Source organism: Uloborus diversus, chromosome 2 (assembly GCF_026930045.1).
Source record: "Uloborus diversus isolate 005 chromosome 2, Udiv.v.3.1, whole genome shotgun sequence".
Taxonomy (NCBI): domain Eukaryota; kingdom Metazoa; phylum Arthropoda; class Arachnida; order Araneae; family Uloboridae; genus Uloborus; species Uloborus diversus.
In genome coordinates this window covers 79,779,378-79,803,773 of record NC_072732.1, presented here as the reverse complement: position 1 = coordinate 79,803,773, position 24,396 = coordinate 79,779,378, and the positions used below count along the sequence as shown (strand labels likewise).

At 34.5% G+C, this 24,396-nt stretch overlaps 1 protein-coding gene across 1 annotated transcript in view; it reads right to left on the bottom strand.

Annotated features, from left to right (window-relative positions):
* Positions 1-24,396, bottom strand: part of LOC129216375 (acid-sensing ion channel 4-A-like) — an 86,753-nt gene that overhangs the window by 11,282 nt on the left and 51,075 nt on the right. The window contains exon 7 of the mRNA XM_054850588.1: positions 19,267-19,366. Coding sequence (XP_054706563.1) covers positions 19,267-19,366 — 100 coding nt within the window. The remainder of the gene's footprint in view (positions 1-19,266; positions 19,367-24,396) is intronic.

Below are 24,396 nucleotides of genomic sequence, written 5' to 3'. Positions count from 1 at the left end.
GCACGGGCTACTTAAAAAATGAAAGAGATGTTCAATTGATGTTTTTGTATTACTCTGACATCAGTTTCTAAAGCGCTAAGAAGTAAATAAATACGCGTAATGCAAGGTTTGCAAAACACCAGTAGAGCATATTTTTGGCAAAAATCTCTTTAACGTTAATCAAAGTTATCAATGATACAAGTTATGAGTATTTTCAATTAGCACAAAAGATGAAAATATATGCATTATCAACTATAATTTGTGCTCACGTTAAAATGCATTACATCTGATAGACTATATAAGAAATATTTATGTACAATTAGAATCAGCTTTTTATATAAAATGACACACACTTTTTGGCTGATTACGTAAAACTAAAGCACCAAGACTAAATAAATACCAATAAGCATTAATTTAATACCAAATCATCAGATTCCAATTCAGCTTTTGTTAAAGTATTTTAAAACAATCTGTTTTGTTTAACTCTGTTTCGCTTAAAGAAATGCAAACAATCTTAATTTAACATGTTCTTTTAACGATACAAACTATATCAAAAATAGAAACAGGAAGGAAAAAGATAGTTATTATAATTCGAAAACTCACCCATGTGACGGGAAAAAGTGCAACAAAATAAACATAATTAGTCGCACATCCTAAATGTACCAAAATATGAGGCCGGTGAATGGTAAACTTACACTACAATCAATAAACATAGCTAAAGAAACAATTTTCATACGCTGAAAAGAGTTAAGAACGTTGAAGCTGTCTTCTATCTATACATATCTATACATATCTATACATACATATAATAAAATAAGATGTTTGTGTGTGTGTGTGTGTGTGTGTGTGTGGCGCGCATCCCGGGAAAACGGTAAGGCCTAGAAAGATGAAATTTGGTATACAGGTGCAGTTTTTGCTGAAGTTGTGCACCTCGGGCTTCGATTTTTGATATTTTTAATAGAAAAAAAGTTATTTAATGTTTTATGCGTTTTTTTTGCACTTTTTAGTACTTTTTACCTCACAGACCCCGAACCAATTGCACCACACAAATATTTTTTGTACTATAGTGTAGGAAATTTAATTTTAAATATGATGAAAAAATTTTGAAGATAGAGCAATTTTTGTAATTTTTATAAATTTTTGAAAAAACCTTTATTTCGCATTTTTTTTCTGAGTTTAGTTTTTCTCGAAACCCATCTTCCAAAAAGTATTGAGTCCTCAATTCCAAAATTTTAGTTGGTAATAGTAAAAACATTTCGCCCCCTTCAGAAAAAATAAGTTTTTAAAAATACCCAAAAGTTTTTTTTTTACAATTTTTTAAATGCAGAACACGACGCGACCTGCAAGCATTGCCGGCTGAGTTCCGCACTTCCTCATCACGTGACCTAACTGAAATCGTTTGCTTTCTCTTCACTTGTTTTTTTTTTTTTTTTAACGTTCAGAGATTTCATATCTTTATTTTTCCAACTTTTTTTTTCTGGACTGTTTGCTATATTTATTTTTGGTCAAATATTTTTGCGCATTTTATTTAAATAAAAGCGGTGATTTTTTTTTAATCTTTTGCAAGCACTGCTTTTTGCACACTACAGAGAGCCTTTTTTTTGCGTGTAATTTTAAGTAAATAAATAAAGCCCGCGGTTTTTTGCATGATTTTTGTAGGGATTGGTGGTTATGTTTGATAGATAGAGAGATGATATAAAGTGGGCAAAAAATGTTTTTTTTTTACATAGAAAGGATTGTTAATTACTATCAGAGGTAGATATGCATGAATCGTATAGATAGATGGTTAGAGAGAACGAAAGGTGGACAAATATAGAGGTGGATACAGTAGATGGACAGTAAGAAATAGAGTAACTTCAACGGGGGATCAATAGCCCCCCCCCCCACACCCACCTCCCCCAACCCACACACAAACACACACAATGACTTTGAAAAAGCAATGTTTCACATAAAAGTGGAAATGCTTTTTGTTATTTTCCGACAAAATTTGCATGAAGAGTATGATGCCCTTTGTGCCTCCCGTCCCCCCCTTAAAAATATGCCAAAGGACATAACGGGAGGTAGATCTAGAAAATACTTTATTCAACACAAAATTTATTTAAGCAGCCGACGATCAACCTTGGCGTAAAAAGGCGAATGATAATATTGATGTATAGAGAAAAAGATTGATTAATACCATCGACAATTTTTTTTAAGCAACCGCCGAAAAAGTCAACATTGGCGTAAAAAGGCGAATGATAATATTGATATATAGAGAAAAACATTGATTAATACCGTCGCTAAATTGTGTAAGCAGCCGCCGAAGGCGGCAACCCTGGCGCAAAAGGCGAATTGCGTAAAAAGGCGGACCAGTTGGTCGCCGAAGGCGGCTAGTAATAAAATAAGATGTTTGTGTGTGTGTGTGTGTGTGTGGCGCGCATCCTGGGAAAACGGTAACGCCTAGAAAGATGAAATTTGGTATACATGTGCAGTTTTTGCTGAAGATGTGCACCTCGGGCTTCGATTTTTGATATTTTGATTAGAAAAAAAGTTATTTAATGTTTTATGCGTTTTTTTTGCACTTTTTAGTACTTTTTACCTCACAGACCCCGAACCAATTGCACCACACAAATATTTTTTGTACTATAGTGTAGGAAATTTAATTTTAAATATGATGAAAAAATTTTGAAGATAGAGCAATTTTTGTAATTTTTATAAATTTTTGAAAAAACCTTTATTTCGCATTTTTTTTCTGGGTTTAGTTTTTCTCGAAACCCATCCTCCAAAAAGTATTGAGTCCTCAATTCCAAAATTTTAGTTGGTAATAGTAAAAACATTTCGCCCCCTTCAGAAAAAATAAGTTTTTAAAAATACCCAAAAGTTTTTTTTTTTACAATTTTTTAAATGCAGAACACGACGCGACCTGTAAGCATTGCCGGCTGAGTTCCGCACTTCCTCATCACGTGACCTAACTGAAATCGTTTGCTTTCTCTTCACTTGTTTTTTTTTTTTTTTTAACGTTCAGAGATTTCATATCTTTATTTTTCCAACTTTTTTTTTTCTGGACTGTTTGCTTATATTTATTTTTGGTCAAATATTTTTGCGCATTTTAATTCAATAAAAGCGGTGATTTTTTTTTATCTTTTGCAAGCACTGCTTTTTGCACACTACAGGGAACATAGAGCCTTTTTTTTGCGTGTAATTTTAAGTAAATAAATAAAGCCCGCGGTTTTTTGCATGATTTTTGTAGGGATTGGTGGTTATGTTTGATAGATAGAGAGATGATATAAAGTGGGCAAAAAATGTTTTTTTTTTACATAGAAAGGATTGTTAATTACTATCAGAGGTAGATATGCATGAATCGTATAGATAGATGGTTAGAGAGAACGAAAGGTGGACAAATATAGAGGTGGATACAGTAGATGGACAGTAAGAAATAGAGTAACTTCAACGGGGGATCAATAGCCCCCCCCCCCCCACACCCACCTCCACCAACCCACACACAAACACACACAATGACTTTGAAAAAGCAATGTTTCACATAAAAGTGGAAATGCTTTTTGTTATTTTCCGACAAAATTTGCATGAAGAGTATGATGCCCTTTGTGCCTCCCGTCCCCCCCTTAAAAATATGCCAAAGGACATAACGGGAGGTAGATCTAGAAAATACTTTATTCAACACAAAATTTATTTAAGCAGCCGCCGATCAACCTTGGCGTAAAAAGGCGAATGATAATATTGATGTATAGAGAAAAAGATTGATTAATACCATCGACAATTTTTTTTTAAGCAACCGCCGAAAAAGTCAACATTGGCGTAAAAAGGCGAATGATAATATTGATATATAGAGAAAAACATTGATTAATACCGTCGCTAAATTGTGTAAGCAGCCGCCGAAGGCGGCAACCCTGGCGCAAAAGGCGAATTGCGTAAAAAGGCGGACCAGTTGGTCGCCGAAGGCGGCTAGTAATAAAATAAGATGTTTGTGTGTGTGTGTGTGTGTGTGGCGCGCATCCTGGGAAAACGGTAACGCCTAGAAAGATGAAATTTGGTATACATGTGCAGTTTTTGCTGAAGATGTGCACCTCGGGCTTCGATTTTTGATATTTTGATTAGAAAAAAAGTTATTTAATGTTTTATGTGATTTTTAGCACTTTTTCGTACTTTTTATCTCACAGACCCCAAACCAATCGCACCACACAAATATTTTTTGTACTGTAGGGTAGGAAATTTAATTTTAAATATGATTAATGAAAAAAATTTGAAGACAGAGCAATTTTTGTATTTTTTACGAATTTTTGAAAAAACCTTTAATTTGCAGTTTTTCCTGGTTTTTATTTTTTCTAATATCATCCTGCGAGAAGTATCAAAGCCTCATTTCTAAAATTTAAGTTGGTAATAGTAAAAACATTTCGCCCTCTTCAGAAGAAAAAAGTTCTTAAAAATACGCAATAGTTTTTTTTTTTTTACAATTTTTTTTAATGCTGAACACATCATGTCTCCTCACGCATCGGTCGAAAAAAAGCGTTCTTCAAACTCTTATGCTTGTGACGTCACTACTTGGATTTCTATTCGATATTTACGATGGAATCTTAATCGCAAGCAATGTTAATCTTTTTTTTTTTTTACTATATAGCTTACTTCTACATTTTATGACGTGATGATCACGTGTTTTTCCAGCAGCGCTTGCTTTTTTTTCTTTCCTTTTTTGTTTTATTTAGGGATTGCATTTATTTCTTTTTCCGTCCCCCCCCCCCAAGCTGGACCTTTTGCTGCATCTATATTATGTTACATTTCATAGTTGTGCGCATTTAATTCAATAAAAACAGCGAGATTTTTTCATCTTTGTCAAACGCTACTTTTTGCACACTACGGGGATTTTTTTTTTTAAATCGTTTTTTTGAGTGATGTTTGTTTTTATTAGGAAATGACCGGGAGGTTAAAATAAGTAGAGATGGATAAGAAAATTTAGAGATTGATCGTAAAGGTAGATAGCCGCCGAAGGCGGCAATCTTGGCGTAAAAATGTGAATGGCACAAAAAAAAAAGAGAGAAGGATTGATTAATACTGCTGCTTAATTTATTTAAACAGCCGCCGAAGGCGGCAAACTTGAAGTAAAAAGGTAAATGACAAGTTAGCCAAACAGCCGCCGTAGGTGGCTGCTTGCACAGAAAGGCGAATGGCGTAAGAAGGTGAACCAGCTGGTCGCCGCAGGCGGCTAGTAATAAAATAAGATGTTTGTGTGTGTATGTGTGTGTGTGTGTGGCGCGCATCCCGGGAAAACGGTAAGGCCTAGAAAGATGAAATTTGGTATACAGGTGTAGTTTTTGCCGAAAATGTGCACCTCGGGCTTCGATTTTTGATATTTAAATTAGAAAAAAAGTTATTTTATGTTTTATATGGAGTTTTTTTTGCACTTTTTAGTACTTTTTATCTCACAGACCCCGAACCAATCGCACCACACAAATATTTTTTGTATTATAGTGTATGGAATTTAATTTTAAATATGATGAATGAAAAAATTTTGAAGATAGAGCATTTTTTGTATTTTTTTTATAGGTTTTTGAAAATATTTTTATTTTGCATTTTTTTCTGAGTTTAGTTTTTTTTCGAAACTCATCCTGCGAAAAGTATTAGACCCTCAATTCTAAAATTTTAGTTGGTAATAGTAAAAACATTTCGCCCCCTTCAGAAGAAAAAGTTTTTAAAAATACGCAATAGTTTTTTTTTTTTTTTTTTTACAAATTTTTGATGGCAGAATACAACGCGAGCTGTTCGCTTGCCGGCTAAGTTCCGAACATACCTCATCACGTGATCCAACTGAAATCGTTTGCCTTCTCTTCACCTTTTTTTTTTTTAGTTTTTTATTTTTTTGCAAGCGCTATTTTTTGAACACTATGAGGAACAGAGAGCCTTTTTTGTTTCGGGCTATTTTGATTAAATAAATAGATTCCGCGATTTTTTTCATGATCTTTGTTTTTCTTACGGATTGGCAGTTAGGTTAGGTAGATACAGAGATAGAGGTTGAGTGGACAAAAAATGTTTTTGTTTTCGAATTAATACTTATATAAATAAAAAAAGATTGTACTGTCAGGAGGTAGATATGCATAGATCGTATAGATTGATAGATAGACAAATATAGAGGTCGATATAGCAGATGGACAGCAAGAAAGAGACATGCCCGTCATTTAAGGAATTTCAACAGGGTGTCAGTGCCCCCCCCCACACACCATGACTTTGAAAAAACAATGCTTTCACATAAAAGTGGAAGTGCTTTTTGTTATTTTTCGACAAAATTTGCATGAAGAGTACGTCGTTTGTGTCTCCCCTCCCCCTCCTTTAAAAATATTCCAAATGACGGAACTGGAGATAGATCTAGAAAATATTTTATTCAAAGTACTAATGATATAGATTGATTGATACCTCCACGAAATTTGTTTAAGCAGCCGCCAAAGGCGGCAACATCGGCGTAAAAAGGCGAATGATAATATTGATATATAGAGAAAAACATTGATTAATATCGTCACTAAATTGTCTAAGCAGCCGCCGAAGGCGGCAAATTTCGGCGCGCAGACCAAGGCGCAAAAAGGTGTTTATTTGAAAAATTTCGACCGATCGGCATCTCGCTTGACTCTCGATTTGCAGCGGTTCTCGTGAGAAGATCGGTCTTCAGACAGACAGACGGACGCGAACAGATTTAATATTATAGTGGATGGATTTACGCCTGCACGAAGCTCCACTGTCTCAAATGCACAACCTGTTTTGAATATTAAGACTGTTAAATGAAATTTTGAGTAATCCGTCTGCTTATATTATTTATTCAGCTGCATTACTGCTTTTCTTTGAAATTGTTCAGATGCCCAGTCAATGAAGGTAAAAAAATAGGCTTTGTCGCAACTAATTTAGGGAAAGCTGAATTTTTGCAGGATGTTAGCAAATAAAGTATACACTAAAAAAATACAAAGTCCCGACTCTCACCCCTCTTGCTTTCTCCCCCACCCCCCTCCGAAACATTGCAAGAGCAGTACTATGATTATACGTTTTTCGTGTCGCAACTAATTAGGGGAAAGCTGAATTTTGGCAGGATGTTTGTACATAATGTTTACACTAAAAAGCCACAAAGTCCCGACCCCAACCCCTCTTGCTTTCTCCCCCACCCCCCTCCGAAACATTGCAAGAGCAGTACTATGATTATACGTTTTTCGTGTCGCAACTAATTAGGGGAAAGCTGAATTTTGGCAGGATGTTAGTATATAAAGTATACACTAAAAAGCCACAAAGTCCCGACCCCCACCCCTCTTGCTTTCCCCCACCCCCTCCGAAACATTTCAATAGCAGTACTATGATTATACGCTTTTTGTGTCGCAACTAATTAGGGGAAAGCTGAATTTTGGCAGGACGTTAGTAAATAAAGAAAACACTAAAAAACCGCAAAGTCCCGACCCCTACCCTCTTGCTCCCCCCCCCCTCTCTGAAACACTTAGACCATCAAGAGCAGTACTATGATTATTCGCTTTTCTTTTCGCAGCTAATTAAGAGAAAGCTGGATTTTTGCACGATGTTAGTACATAAAGTGTACACTAAAACCTAGACAGTCCCGACCCCAATGCTGCCCACGAAACTGCACACTGATCAGTTCAGTACTATGATTATACGCGTACAGCTTGAAAATTTATGATGTTACCGGGGTGTTCCTTTTTTTTTATTTCACTCCTAACAATATTATAAACCAGTGGTGCCCAACCTAAGGCCCAGGTGCCGTATCCGGCCCGCGAAGCTGATCCGTGTTGCCCGTTGTTTTGTGAAATGTTACAACTCGAAGAGCACGATTAATGACAATGTTACAAATTGTTAGCCAAATATTTAGAAATTGGTTTCTGAAAACATTGTTGGGGACCACTGTTATACACAAATTATGAAACATACACTTTTTATGTAGATAGCTCAGTTTTACCATTTCACCGACTTAATCATATGCAGAAATCTCACAACAAAAACCAAAAAGTAACTTCAATAAATTAATAGCTTTTTATCATTCCGTCTTGGAAAAAAATGTTTGAACAAAATTTACAGATAATAATATGATAATAGTCATTTTCTTGAAATGGATCAACAATGTAATGAAGTTCACTTAAAGTTTTTACTACCATAATGGAATTATTTGTTACAAAAGTTTATAATTCATTTGTGCCGGCGATAGTCTACAAAATAATGCTAATGCTTGCCTAACTATTTAAGCTTTAAATAAATCAAGAATAGTATATTTGAACTGATTATTTTCTCGCAGCGGATATTATTGACGTTTAATATTACTTTTGGTTTTTATTTTTAAGTCTTATATAAGGGGCCATCTTCTAATATTTCGTTGGTTTGGTCCGAAATATTGTTACAGTGCATTCCACTACACTGTCCACACTTAGAGTTGCAATCGAACCTAGCTTTATGACAGATACAGTTTGAAACACATAGGGTAGGTGAGGGTAAAGCCCCGCGATTTTCAGTTTTTATACCACCATGGTCAATAAAGGGCATATTTTCCCATTTTTTCAAATTCGAGTCATTGCGTGGGTTGTTACCTATAATCCCTCCAAATTATAGCTACATCTGATTAGTAATAATTGAGAAAATTACAATTTAGCGGGAAAACAAAATTGCGGGGTTTTGCCCCACAAAATGGGGTAAAACCCCGCAATGCGGATCTTTACCCCACTCAAGATAAATGTGATTAAAAAGAGTGACTGCTTGGTAAAAACACTTGAAAAACCTCCTTGAACCATCGGTTTACTGTTATTCAGCAGTACAAAACTTAAATATCTCACGCTTTAAAAGTTCAATCTTTTTTTTTTTTAACTCTGTCACAAAAATAATATTTTCTTCTCCACAAAAGGAGGATTAATTACCCGGGAAAAATGACAGCCGCATTATAAAAATTAGTTTAATTGACTGAGGCTATAATTTAATCGAATATGTAGTACCTAGTGCTTTAAGTAAACAGTACACTAAGTTGAGTTTTCTAAAAATGTTATTTCGTCGTGGATGGACCGTGTCCTGCTGAGGTTACGACAATGAATTAATAATGTCTTCATTTCCAATGACTCTTCCTGTATACGTTTGCAGGCTTCTAGATGTTTTATGTAAAAAAAAAAAACCTCTACATACCCTCCCACTTCTTGTCATATTGAAGTTATCTGGGTCACATTGTGCGGGGATAAGCTTCAAGTTATTCTCTTCAGTTTAACTCGAAATGATAGGAAAACTTGTTTCTTCTTTGAAGCCCCAAGCTTTTGTTCCATTTTTCAGAGATGTCTTCAATCGATATTTTTGAACCTAACTTTAATGTCTACCATGCAGAACGAAGAGATGCCTGCAATTAAGTCATGTGCTTCATTAAGCTCGACATTTATCATGGTTCTGAATTGTTTTTCTTCTGAAGGTATTAGAACAAAAAATTAAACGTACGTAAATGTTCAAAAAAAAGAGAAAAAATAATTACATAATGAAAGCATATTTTAATTGAAATGAATGTAAGATTTTTCCTAACAAACTTATCCAAATTAAAACTTCATGAGTAAATGTCCACCAACAATTAATTTTTTAAGTTGAATAAGTTGTACAAAACACATGCTAAACAAAAATATTAATGATATTTCAAAAATGAGACAATTTTCAGCTGAGTGGAGAGAATCCTTCCCCTTTTGGAGATGCGGGGCTTTACCCCAAAACAACTGCGGGGATTTTCCCCATTTTGTCACCTTCTGAAAAACGCGCCATGTTGCTTTTAAGCAGCCATCAGAATAAATGTTTTCACGCGAAAGTGAAGCTTTAATGTATCAGTATTAACGTGTAATTCATTGATTTTTCTTTTCAAATTCTACATTTTACAATGTTCAAATAATGTATTAGAAAAGTTTGATCAAAGTAGTAAAAAACAGACTTATCCCCCTTTCTCGTCTCTGTAGTGCCTAGTCAGGACAAAATTTCATTGATCAATAGGTGTCCATAGGACAAACCCAGCACCTAAAGGTAAATTTCTTACTCCAAGGTGATCACGTTAAAATGTCGGTGCGGATTTTTACCCCACGCGGGGCTTTACCCCCACCTACCCTAATCTTTTCAATTGCAAGATACTAATTCGATAAGTTCACTTGAAGCAGGGGTCATCTTCCTGAACTTAGAAATCAGTCTGTTGCATGAAGTATAATTGCCAACCCCACTCTTCTGGGGGAAGTTTAAAACCTAACCAAATTTGAATCTGGTGTTGACCCTAAAAACTCTGGTGGAAACCTTAAAAAGATGTTGACGAGTGACGTCTGAAGTCGGTGAAAGTTTTGATAAATCAAAAGTGGATTTTAGGGACATTTTTGTGATTACTTGCTTTTCACAAACCTTTACTCAAATTTAGTTAGATTTTAAACTTCCAGCAGAAGAATGGGTTTGGAAATATATTTCAAGCAACAGACTGATTCCTAACATCATGACAATAACCTCTCTGCTCCAAGTAAAATTCTCCTACTAATATCTTGCAACTGTGAAACATTGTGTTACAAACTGTAGCTATCGTAAAACTGGGTTCGATTGTACGTCTATGTGTGGACACTGTAGCGGAATGCATTGTAACAATATTTCAGACCAAGCCAACAAACTGTTAAATGACCCCTTATAAAAGAAAAATTGTAGTTATAATAACTTGATGCCTTTTTTTTTTTTTTTTGAATGCAATCTGTTTTTCAGAAACCAGTTGCTACAGAGTCCTCGAGTTGTAACATTTCGCATAACAACGGTTCACACTGATCAGTTTCATGGGCCGGATGTGACCCATGGGACGTAGGTTGGGCACCACTGGTTTATAATATTGTAAGAAGTGAAATAAAAAAAAAGTAATACTTCGGTATCATCATTAGTTTTCGAGCTGTAAGCGTATAATCATAATACTGCTATTGCAATATTTCGGACTGGGCGGGAGGGGGGGAAGCAATAGCGGTAGGAACTTTGTGTTTTTTTAGTGTATACTTAGTATACCAAAATCTTGAAAAAAAATCAGCTTTCCCGTATTTAATTGGGACACGAAAAGCGTATAATCATAGTACTGCTCTTGCAAAGTTTCGGAGGGGGGGATAAAGAGGAGTGGGGGTCGGGACTTTGTCTTATTTTAGTGTATACGTTTTATACTAACATCTTGAAAAACATCCGCTTTCCCCAAATTAATTGCTACACGAAAAGCGCATAATCATAGTACTGCTCTTGCAATGTTTCGGAGGGGGTGGGGAGGAAAGCAAGAGGGGTGGGGATCGGGGCTTTGTACTTTTTTAAAGAATACATTACGTACTAACATTCTGCCAAAATTCAACTTTCTCTTAATTAATTGCGACACGAAAAAGCGTACAATCATAGTACTGTTCTTGCTGTGTTTCGGACGGGGGAGGGAGAAAGAGTGGTGGGGGTCGGGACTTTGTACTTTTTAAAGAATACATTATGTACTAACATCCTGCCAAAATTCAGCTTTCCCCTAATTAGTTGCGGCACAAAAAGCGCATAATCATAGTACCGCTATTGCAATGTTTCGGAGGGTTTGGGGGAAAAGGAAGAGGGGTGGGGGGTCGGGACTTTGTGCCTTTTTAGTGTGTACTTTATGTACTAACATATTGCCAAAATTCAGCTTTCCCCTAGTTAGTTGCGAGACGAAAAGCGTATAATCATAGTACTGCTCTTGCAATGTTTCGGAGGGGATGGGGGAGAAAGCAAGACGGGTGGGGGTCGGGACTTTGTATTTTTTTTAGTGTATACTTTATGTAATAACAACCTGCAAAAATTTAGCTTTCCCTAAATTAGTTGCGACACGAAACCTTTATTGACTGGGCTAATTGGGTGAGATTCCTTAAATCGCGATTCATAAAAAGACTGTACACACACACATTATATACAAGGTGTTCCGTTTTAACCTGCAAGACCTCTCTTTTCGCAACCATTAATCCTAGATGCCTACTTCCAATTGCAAAAATGTTCAAAATCAGATGCAGGGTTAAAATATTGAAAGTTTGAAGCAGAAATAAAAATGAGTTGGAAGAAGGGTGCCACACTACGAAGAAATGAAATTCTACAGGAGAAGCGTTTGAAATTGAACTCTTCAGGCAATTAGCGTGAAGAAAAGTAAGTTTGCTGTGCTCCCCAGTGGTTAATATTAGAACGAAAAATCAATCATTATTTTCCAAAGAAAATAACGTTTTTGAAGGCCTTTAAACGAAAAAAAAAAACAAGAAGAACCAGAAAATTAAAAAAGTTTCGCATTGTGGCATTCTTCTTCCAAACGAGCGATTTTGTACAAGGTGTCAATAATTAAATGACCCAACTTTCAAGTTGTCTAGTGGTGAAACTTTTGCTTAGAAATTAACTAACGAAATTTTGTGGGCAAAATAATGAAAAAAATGGGGATTTGTTTGAGCGGATGAAAAAAGGGTACAAAATTTCGTTGCCAACTCATAAAAATGCGATGACCTCTAGTGCCGAAAATTTGAACTGTTATTTTATTCCCTCAAAAAAATTCCCATCCGTTCATTAAATTGTATACGAAATTTCATTAATTTCTCAGCAATAGTTTCACCGCTAGACAACTTTAAAGTAAGTTCGTTTAATTATGACTGATAGCCTACTGTTGCTCTGAGGCGACGTTATACGAGGGCTGTTTTTTTTATCAACTTCCGATGTGGTATAAAAATAAAACTAGTGAGAGTAATTAAATAAATTTATTATCAAAAGTTAGGTACATTATTAGTTACTTTTCAGCATAATCGCCATTTAAATTGAGGCATTTTTCATAACTGGGTACAAGCTTCTTAATATCTTCTTCATAGAAGTTTGCCGCCAGTGATTTGAAATGGGTTTACACGGCGTTTTTTTTTTTTTTTTTTTTTTTTTTTTTGTAGTCTAATTTGTCAGTTGCTATAGTGTATAGGGCTGACCTTGAAATCTCAGGAAACTGATCGGATAGGACCGTAATCGTAAACCTCCGATTGCTTCTTACTGTTTGGTCAACTTGATCATCGTTGTCAACTTGATCATCGTTTGCGACCGACTTTCTTCCTTGCCCCCCCCCCCATCATGAATGTCACCTCGTCCATCTTTAAATTTCCTACACCAATCACGCACTGTACTGTCACTCATAAAGCTTTCACCCGCAGTCGACTGCCACGCATTACTAGCCGATGCCGCTCGCCCTGTCGTCTAGCGGCACCATCGGAAGTTGAAAAAAAAAAAAACAGCTCTCGTAGTATATGAACCGATGATTTCAGAATAGGCGTAAGTCCTATGATGATCAATAGGACTCTAACGCCCTTTCTGAACTCATCGATTCATGTAATATTTGTCTGTGTGTTTACTATTGCAATGAACAAGCGATCAAGACTTAACAGGAAGAGAAATCTACAAAATTCGTTCGAAAGTTAAATTTACTCCTTTGAATTTAAATAGACATGAAGTATATTTGTTTACTGGCCATGACCCTTTCCCTTCTTACTTAAAAAGATTTTATATTAGAAATACTGATCTCTGCAGATGCAAAGCAACCGTAAATCCTCAGCATTACATTCAACATTGTATTCACACTTCCTCATTCCCAGAGCTAGATAATGTAAACGCACGCGCGCACGCCGTGAGCGGATACATCCACTGACGTGCGGATACATCGCCGTGGAGTTGCACGTCGTCCGGTAATCGTCAAGTTCATACTCTTTACTTCTAATTCGTATTAAATTGATATTGATATTATTTATTTAGATTGTAAAAATTATTTACAGATAGTATATCAAGGACGTAGCCAAGGGGTGGGTCCATGGGGTCCGGAACCCCCCCCCCTTCCCGAAAGACTCCTCTCCTTTTTTCTCAGTTGTTGCATCTCGCATCAACAAAATTTTTCCGAAAGATAATGATTTTATAAAACGCAGCATTTTCTCCCCTTAAATATTCCCAGTAATCGGCAATTTTCTCAGCGCTTGAGTCAATTCAGAACACGAGAACCTCGTGCAACAACTGCAGGTTCCCAATTTTTATCTGCTTTTTGCTGTGTCACCTACTCCGTCCGAAACGGGGAAATGTCCCTTTCGACTTTCAAACCAGCTGGGTCCTGTGACCTTGAAATTCAGCCCCTCTCCTTGGTCCATCAAATTGCCATTGGCAAAGTAAAAACAAGCATTTATTGCCACTTCCGCCGTCTCCCACAGTCTCATTGGCCTTTTCTTTTTGGATTTTCGTGGATATCGTAGACGCATGTTGTACGAAAGACAGCCAGAATGAGATGCGTTCCTGGTGAATCAGTAATTGAATTCCGATTCTTTTCTGTTTTAACACGCAGTTTTTGTCTACGTCATACTTACAGGAAACATATCTTGAACAAAATTGTATGCAAAAGAAAATTAAGTTTACCCAAACTAGGTAAGTGGCAGTGCTCCCTTTTCAAGTTTTCTTGATAATACGAGCAATTTTACGTGTTAATGTGTTTTTCCATTTAAAAACTAATTTTAGATTCTAAGCCAGCAGCAAAAAAAAGAAATTCTACACATTTCGTGTGTTTGAGGATGAGAAAAATAATTATTGATTTGTTTTTTCATTTTAACTCTATATTTTTGGCATGGTTCATTTCAGATTCATTTTATATTTTGATAAAAAATTTTATTTGAACTTTTAGATTCCTTTTAACATCTCTCTCCTTTCTGAGTAACAAATTACGTAGATTTTTTTACTGATGTTTTCCCCCCAATATTTAAGCATTATCATAGAACATATTAAATGCCCCCAAAAAAAAAATCGTGTTTGAAGGTAAAATAAATAAAATAAATGAATAAATAAAACTTGAAGTTAATGTAACAAACTTTTTACGGTATCAAAATTTTATAGAAAAATTAAATTGAAAATTACTTGAATATTTTACTGTGATCAGTTTATGAAATTACAAGTTCGGCCATATTAACGCATGTAATAAGTAATTTATTAGAAATTATTACTTTTAAATCTTACTGAATTGTGATTCTATGATCCCAAAAGAAAAACAGTTAGTTTTTAATTAACGAAAAAAAATCTTATTCGATGTCGTTCCATAAAACATATTTGTATTTGCATAATTGGAATACATTTTCTGATTGTTATTCACTGGCTTTGTACTAAGGAGTTATTTAATTAGCATCTATGCATCCATCTTTAGTAAATTGTGAAGGTAGCATTAAACATAACAAAAAACAGGCATGTGCATTTAACTATAAATTACTAGGTGAAAATTACCGCTATTTACTGCGTTACAAGCAAAGAAACAAAAAAGGTGAATACGAGGTAAATGTTTTTGAGCTTTTCTTTTATATACTGCCTTTTTTTTAAAACACTTATTTTCTTCAAGCTAAAGATATTTACTATTTCTTGCAATATAGTGTTTTGCTAACATCGTATTGAAGAAAAAAAAATCATTACCTGCGTCGTAAAATATGATATGTATTGTTGTTAAAATTAACAACATGTTGTTAAAATAAAATTACACAGATGCTTAATTTAATTCATTAGGTGTACATTCCATTAATCGGCATGTAAAAGATCCCTTAGGTCGTTTGACTGTGAATACTCTTGACAAAATTAAATTCCTTTTGCAGTTTCGCATCGAAGAGAGCTCAGGTGTCTCCATCTGGTGGAAACTGGGCATCAAATTTTCCTGTGACATTCACATCCGCGCCTTAATGGTGGCATATGAATGACTGGATGCCATATCGTTGGTTCGCACTTGTTCCGCAAAAAACTAAAGCCTCTAACACAGCCCCGTTAGAAAGAAAAAAATAATGATAAAAAGCGGTAATACGCCTTTTCCGATATTTAAAATTTTTTCGAACAGCTTTCACCCTTTGAGGAATAGCGACTTCACTTGAGAACACCATTTATTTCTTGCTTCTCTTTTTTTTTCAGTTAACTGAAATCACTGTGTCAGTTGGCTGAAGAAAGAAAATATAAATATATATATAAAAAATGGTTGCAACAAAGGAAGCCTCCGTCCCTCAAAGAGTTAATAGTTTGTTCAAGCTTTTAATTGATGATTAGGAATGATAATTAAAAAACGGATAAGATTGGAAACATCATTCTATTTCGTGTTATCAAAAGAATATTATAAATGCAAATAAATAAAAACTAATTCAAGCTTTTTAAATGAAACTTTGTTAATATTTTCGTTGAGAAAGGTGTGGGATTTTGCCTGAAATGTTGTTCAAATCGGACAGGGTTACGTTATGTAACATTCATATAGTTATACATTCGACTCCATAGACATAGATTTATTTATCCTCATATAAATAATGCCGATGATCGAGTAACCTGCGTGTTTCAACAATGAATTCGCACCACGGCATGATATGTAATTCGATAATATGTTTTGGTAATGTTTAACATGCAAGGAAATGCTTTATTGTGACAAGGCTGAACTCGATTCGGTAAGTTGAACAGTTTTACTGGTAAGACTGTGTCATATCAGAGGAATGAAGAAACGAAAACAATAAACGCTATCTACTGGAGTTTAGGGTTAATCCACTGGTGTTAGAGTTAAAATTTCAACTATCAAAATATGACCAAACAGGCAATTGCTTCGTTCAAATGAAGAAGAGTTGAAGCAATTTTCACCCGTCATGCCTTGACGGGTGACTTTCTAGTTTTCAAATAAAATGGCATAAGTACAAATGTACATATTTTGTTGAAATATATTACAAAGCTTTTATATTTTAATAAATTATCGCATGCATTTTCCAAGTAATTTCTAGAACAGCTTTCGTTTTCTGTTTTTCTTTTACTGTGCCCTTTTTATTAATAGAAAATATATCACTTATTTTCAGGAGGACAGAGGTTCACCCATATTTGGGAACTTTGTATGTGATAACTTTCAGTTTAATGTTAATTTACAAACTGATAATAATTAATTTACCACTTAACATAAACGTTTTGTTAACTAATTTTAACTAATGACTCTATTAATTTCAATTATTTAATTAATTTTAGTTAATTATCGTATTTTAATGATCAGTTTTAATTGGATTTATCTTAGTCTTGTGTAATTATCAGCTACTAATTCTGCTTTAGCATGCCTCCTCTTTTGAAGTTCGTGTAACCTTGGACCCCCCCCCCCCCCCCCTTAACAAAGTTCTAGCTACGTGCCTTATATACACCCGCGCGTTCGGTGGATGTATTCGCTGTTGTGCGGATACATTCGCTGCGGGCACGTGGATCTCGCGATAATCGTTCAAGTTCTTACTCTTCACTTCTAATTTGTTTTAAACTGATATTATTTAATTGATTTTTAAAAATTATTAATAGATAGTATATACGCACGCGCGTACGGAGATTATATTCGCTGCTGGGCGGATATATTCGTCGCGGGCACACGAATCTTGCGACAATCATTCAAGATCTCCTTCTTTACTTCAAATTTGTTTAAAATTAATATTGCTAATGTAAAACGTAGTAATCATAGCTAGATAATATAGACGGACGCAGATACATTCGCTGCTGTAAGAAAATATTTCGTGCTGTGCGGATACATTCATTGGGGCCATGCGCATCTCACCAAAATCGCGAGCAATGTTCTAGTTTCCCACCTGTCCTTTTCTCCTTTTGTTAAAAAATTACTAAAATGTTAATCCTCCCTTCTTTTCTCCTATTCATCAAGTGGTGATAGCTGAGCTATTCTTTTCGCGTGGCTTAGTATTTCTTTTTTTCCCCTCTTTTTTTTTGGGGGGGGGGTCTCATATCAAATCACAAAAGCACCTGTGACTTTAAAGCTTATCATATGGGGCTAGCAAGTTCGCACTTGCCGTATATATGGAAGTTTGCACCGCAGCCGGCGTAAGCGCCGCGCTTTAAGTTTAACAAACAATGTGAAAGAAAAGTTTTTTTTTTTTTTTTAAGATATCTGGAACGCAATTTAAACAGATTCAATATTTCAAAAAAAAAAAGAATTTCTTAACAACTTACTGATAGTTAACTACCCTAAATCCGACAACCACAGACTTAGTCGAATTTCGAATTGCTGCCGAAAATTTTGACATTGCGCATGAAAAAAACTTTGAACGATCGCTTTTGTGGATGCTTAAAAAAGTTTTGAAATTACTTTGAAATAAATACAGGATAAACTCACTTAAATTTCAGCACTTTAGTCCAAATAACGATGCTTAAAGCAAGAGATTCAGACTTTACCGCGAAATAAAAATTCCGCAAATTTTCCCGATCTATATACTCGAAAATTTGGACATTTTCCCGATTTAAGCACAATACTTTTTCTAAAAACTAAAAACAATAAAACACATTTTGACGTAATTTAGTATTATCTTCCCGTTAATTAAAGACTTAAATTACAGTAGAAGGTAAACTGTGCGAAAAAGGCGGGACACGCCGATTGTGAATTCATCAGTTTTTTTGCATAGTTAATCGCTTGGGAAAAAAAAGCGTGTTTAATAATGCTACCAGAAACTCAAAAGGAAAATTTTGTTATTTTTTTTTATTCAAAACACATTTTAAACACAATTCTGATCATTTCGATGAAAGTTCCAAACATTTTATTTTCCTTCCTTTCAAAATAGTTTATTTTCTGTAAAATGTTGTAAAGTGTAATTAAAATAAAAAAAAAAAAACATCGTATGCATCGCTCCTGCTGTATCCGCCACATCGGCAATTTATAAACTTTTTTTTCTCGTAAGTGCCGCGGCGTTTAGGCCCGAAAATACAATATAGTTTTGGAATCCTTGTGTGCATTGGATTATTAAGGGGCCAAAGGCAGATGGGGGACTTGCTCCTAGTGGTATCTCTCATCTTCATAAATAACACGCTTGCTACTAGATTTATTGCACTCCTTTTTGTACCTGGCTGGCAACATTTTATTTTCAAACTGTCTGAATTTTAAATAATATAATGCATAAAAGTATGTTGGGGTATTTTAATGTGACTTTTAGATTTTAAATTTTACTCAAATTATTGACGTTAAAAATTAAAATATTAAAAGTGTCCCAAGGTACAACACTTTCCCCTATATATATATATATATATATATATATATATATATATATATATATATATATATATATATATATATATATTTTTTTTTTTTTTTTTTTTGAACAAAAGTATTTTCTTCTGTATATATCAAAATTGAATGTTACCCATGTGGATTGTTTGTAAATTTTCACATACATATCCCATAATTTGTTAAATTTAACACTGTTGAATGTGTACAAAGGGATGGCGTATTAAATAAAATATTTAAAAAATGAACAAGCGATAGTTTAGTAAAACCAACCAACAAACCTTTTTCACACATGGTTTCGTTATGAGGATAGTCGATGCGAGGCTCGGCGCAACCATACAGTTCTAAAGATTTGTCTAATTTACATTTCTCCGTACACATCTGAAAACCAAGAACAAAGTTTGAACAAGTAAAGTAAAAAAGGTGAAAGGAAATAGATAATTTTTCTAATTATTTATTTCGCTTACGCAAGAAATTGTTAGCGAGGTTTTCATTGTTATTGATTTGAATTATAATTAGCATCCAAATGTACAATGATCAAAATATACTAAAATTCTTAAGCTGTAATAAATTCTGTACTTAGATAATTGTATATATAATGAATAGAATTAATTTGACAAGCAAGGCCGCGCCGTCCCTATGTGCAAGGTCGTGAGGCGCACGGCGGCGCCAGAGTCAAAAAGGCGCCGAGCTCAACCAATCAAAAATGCTCCAAATTGGAGGGGAGGATCTCCAACCAAAAAAAAAATATCATTAAACTTTTCATTATATCTAAAATAGTGGCGGTGAAATTATACTGCGCGTTGAAACAAGCAATCCGTCTCACTGCCTACCTAAAAGGAAAAATTATTACCTTGTTGTGTCTAAACATGCTATTCAAAAGCGCAATCTCTTACACTGAAAACACATGATGCTAACTAATGCATACATTGTCATTTTTCTTCCTATGAGGGGTGGTTCGAAAAAATCGGTTTCTTTACTTTGGAATCGCGTTACCGCTCAAAAGTTGTAGTAGGCTAAAAGTTTGAAAAAATATGATTTTTTTTTTTTTTTTTGTTCATAATGCAACAGCCATAAATTGTTAGTATTCATCGTAGTTTGAACCGAAAAAATATTTTATAGCTTTTACATAAAATCTTTAGTTTGCGCATACGCCTTAGATTAGGCAGGAGATTTGAGTTTAATTCAAGGCGTATGCACAAAAGAAAGATCTTATGTAAAAGCTATAAAATATTTTTTTTTTTTAGGTTCAAACTACACTATATACTGGCAATTTATGGCTGTGGCGTTATACAGATATTTGAAAAAAAAAATAATTTTATTATTTTTTGAAAAATTTAATTTTATAAGCCTATTTTTTTCAAACTTTCAACCTCATGCGAGAATTGAAGATGTCAACTTTAGAATTTTTTTTATTATGTTTCCCCAATTGAGGATATCAAACTACAACTTTTGAGTGGTAACGCGATTCCGAAGTAAAGAAATCGATATTTTCGAACCACCCGAATGTAGAGATGTGAATGCTATTTCAGTATGAATCGCCTTCTTTTAATATAAAATTAAGTTTTTTTAAACATGACTTACGTAAAATTTAAGTTGAATAGCCGTTGAACCACTCCTTCTAATATCATAAAACATTGCTTAAGTTTTTAGAAATTAAATTTTGAAAAGATTCCAGAGTAGGGCTCCAGATTCCCTTTTCCGTAAAAATCTTCGAAGTTGTCTATAATTGCGTTTTTGAAAGTTCAATTTTGAAAAATTGGAGAGGAGGAATTGATTTCTGCCTACTTTTCAAAAAATAAAAACTATCGATGAGAGTCCCAGAGTTCCATTCCTTATTCTATGGCCTTTAATCGCGTTTCAATGCCTCACCCTCAATTTCAATGAATTTCCGCGGAGCCCCTTGTACCTTCCCCCCCCCCCCAAATCACCACCAAACCAAAGACCGTCTAAAATTGCGTTTTAAAACTACAAGTTTCAGTTCTTTTTTCAATGCCCCCCCCCCCCCAAAAAAAAAAAAAACTATTTCCTAGCTTTGCCACTTTTCTGTTGTCATGCTTTGACATACGTAAAAGTTATATCAATTATTCATCACTTAGAGATGAAATAGATATTTAAAGTGGCGTTAGCTTTGATATTCAAAATATTTTTCTTTTTCCAAAACGCATCACTAGCCTATCGGAGGAGCTGCTGAACTCGAAATAATTTCGAGATAAGAATTCAAAACGTACTCTATATTCTAAAATTAAATATTTACACCATATTTTTTGAATAAATTAAATGCCAAATGTATCTCTTTTTTTTTTTTTTTTTTTTGATTTTATGTTTGACTACAAAACCTCACTCTAGATGTTAACAATATTTTTCCCGAGCGCCAGTACATAAAGGCCCTCAAAAAACATTTGCACGACGGCGCCGATCAGTCTTGGCGCGGGAATAATAACAAGAGAAAATATCCTGCATTGTAGAAAAATGGGTTTTTAGTAGAGAATTTTTTATTTATATAGAATCATTCGTCAAGGCGTCAAGTTAAATGGCTATTAGATATTCAGAAACAATAAACAAGTAAAATTTTTAACTTAAGAATCATATATAAATTATAATGTCTGAAAGGTTAAAAAAAAAATCTGCTTTTGAAAAAATCCAGGAAAATTCTTTAAATAAATTCTAAGAGTTATTCAGAATAGTTTTAATGACTACACTAAATTTGAAAATCACTTTCTTTTGAAATGGTTTCTTAAAAATGGCGCATCACTGCTGTTTCGTGTAGTTATGTTAGAACGCATACATGTAGTTTGCTTAGTTAAATAGAGGGATGTATTGTTTTTAGAAAGTTTGGATCAGACTTTCCATAACTTTTAGAGACAGCAAAACATCTTCAAAGTATGAAACAGACGTTCGTTTCGTTTTTTAGCCAATTTTAATATGCTTCAAAAAGTTAATCAAACAAGTAAGCCAGTTTTAACCAATTTTTCATGGTTATGTTTTAAACCAGCTATTTATGAGTTTAGAAAATTAAACAAATCAGCTTCTTCTCGAGACGGAGGGCATACCTACAGTGGTGGTAAAAAAAAAAATGCGTCACCCGCGCCGCAAAGCAAAGGAATATCATCCCAACTGCATTCAACACACAGTCAAGTATCCCGTATCCCAGATTTGGGGATGTATTTCTGATCAAGGAGTTGGTGGGCTTCACTTTGTGCAAGGAACAGTAAACACTCAGGTGTATATGTGCGTTTTGGAGGAGAAATTGCTTCCTACTATCCGGGATCACTTTATTTCAGTTCCAAACGTCATTTTCCAGGATGATTCTGCTCCGTGACATAGGGCAAAACTGGTAAGTAACAATTCAAAAACCCTTTATCCTGCCATTATACTTAAACTGATATGGGGTTGAGTAATTTATTTTCTCTAAACTCACACGCAGGTTCAGAAACGGAAAAATGAGCGTAGGGTCAGCAGTTTGCCTTGGCCCGGAAACAGCCCCAATCTACGTAAACAATTATCGGATTTCTGCTGTTAGATGTTTATTTCATAAGTTTTGCAGAATTTCACATACATTCATCGTTAATCGGTCGACCAAAACTTCTCGCATAATCCCAGTGTTGTGAAAATGTGAGGGTGATGCAAATTTTTTTTACCAGCACTGTATTACCCTTATTATCAATCTCTTAAGATTTTTCCTCAGTAAATGTAATACATACAAACATACAATTTTAAATTTCGGTATGAACGGAAATGCTTTGTTGCACCATTACTTATTTCATTTTCCTATTTATTTATCATATTCAGTATAAAATCATCCCCCCCTTCCCCAGAAAAAGATGGAATGTTAGTTGTAAAAAGTAATTACTATTGTTAATACAAAGTAATAAGTTGTAACTCACGATTTGTTTTAGGCTTACGCATTATATAAATTTTTTGGCTATCATAACAGGTCGCCAGCTTAAATATGATCTAATTTTCCCAAGACCTTGTTTTTGAAATAGGAACTAACAAAAACTGAAAAGGATAAAAAAAAAAAACATGAATTATTCATTTCTGATAAATTGAAGTTTTCGCAATCAAAAATTGTCTAAAGGTGATAATTTTGCATAAATTAAATAAAAATCAGATGCGACATTAACTATCATTTTTTATTTGAAGGAAATTTTAAAATATATATCACACAGCAGATAGGAAGTTTGACAAAATCTTTTCAAAACGCATAAAGTGTGACCCGAGATGACAATTCCTCCATCCGTTGAATAGTTATGTATGATCTAATTTAATTAAATTGCTGAATTTTCTACAGTATGATTAAACTTTTGGGGTTTCATTTATCCCCAAGTTTCTTTCAATTAGCGCGCGAGAATAAATGTAATTATCAACATCAAGAAAAAATGGCGAAATTGAAATGTCCAAGCTATTTATGTAACTACAGAGTGAATTGATCTCACTTCTTTAAATTTTTGAATGTATCGATAAATCAAAATTTCCACATTTTTTGAGTATCAGATCATTTTTCCTTGTTTAGTTTTATGGTGAAAAGATATTACAGACGAAAGTTTGTCTTTTTGCTTCAATTGAGTAGCAGATATCACATATTTTCTTGTGTTAAAGTCAACTGGTTATTTTTTCAAAATCATTGAAATTCTTGTTAGAGTTTTGGCTTTTTTGTGTCAAGAAAAAGAGTTGAGTTTCCTATAAATTCTGGCAGAAAAAATTAGCTTGTGTGATTGTTTTTCGAGTATTGTGCATTCATGAGGATGAGACACTTCGGAACGCCTTCCCGAAAGCAGAGTTAATTTTAGCGCGGGGGTGATCGCTACTGCTTGCAATTGAGACAACCCTAACTTTGGCGGGCATTTAAATCCTTTTAAACACTAACGTCCTATATTGAAAATTGCAAGTGCGCTGATGAAAAAAAAGAGGGGAGGGGGGCAAGAAAATTTTATTGCCACACAGACTGTGGCATTGAAATGCTTAAGGGTTGCGTTCTTTTTGAAGACTTAGCATCTCTCTCTATCTCCCTCTCTCTTTTCTTGAGGGGGAGTGACTCAGCAGCTCTTAGGGGTTAGGTCATCTGTATGGATCATACAAAATTTCAGATCATATAGAGTGGATATACAGTCAGTAGATCTATAATAGCAGTTATTTTCAAAAAATGCTGAAAACATTATTCGAACAAAAGTTGTCCCCCCCCCCTCCCTCCACAAAAAAATCTGGTTGAACTACTGGCCAATTGTTCCAGAAAGGATTTACATGTGAGAAATAAAAGAAAATGAGAAAACAATAAAAAAATCAACCTGAAATATATTAATGCAATTGACTATTAAAATCGAGGTTATTTCTCTAAGTATTGCATGAATGTTCATGTTTAGAAACATGTAATAATTTTCGGTGCGTTATAAAAAGTGACTCTGATTGGA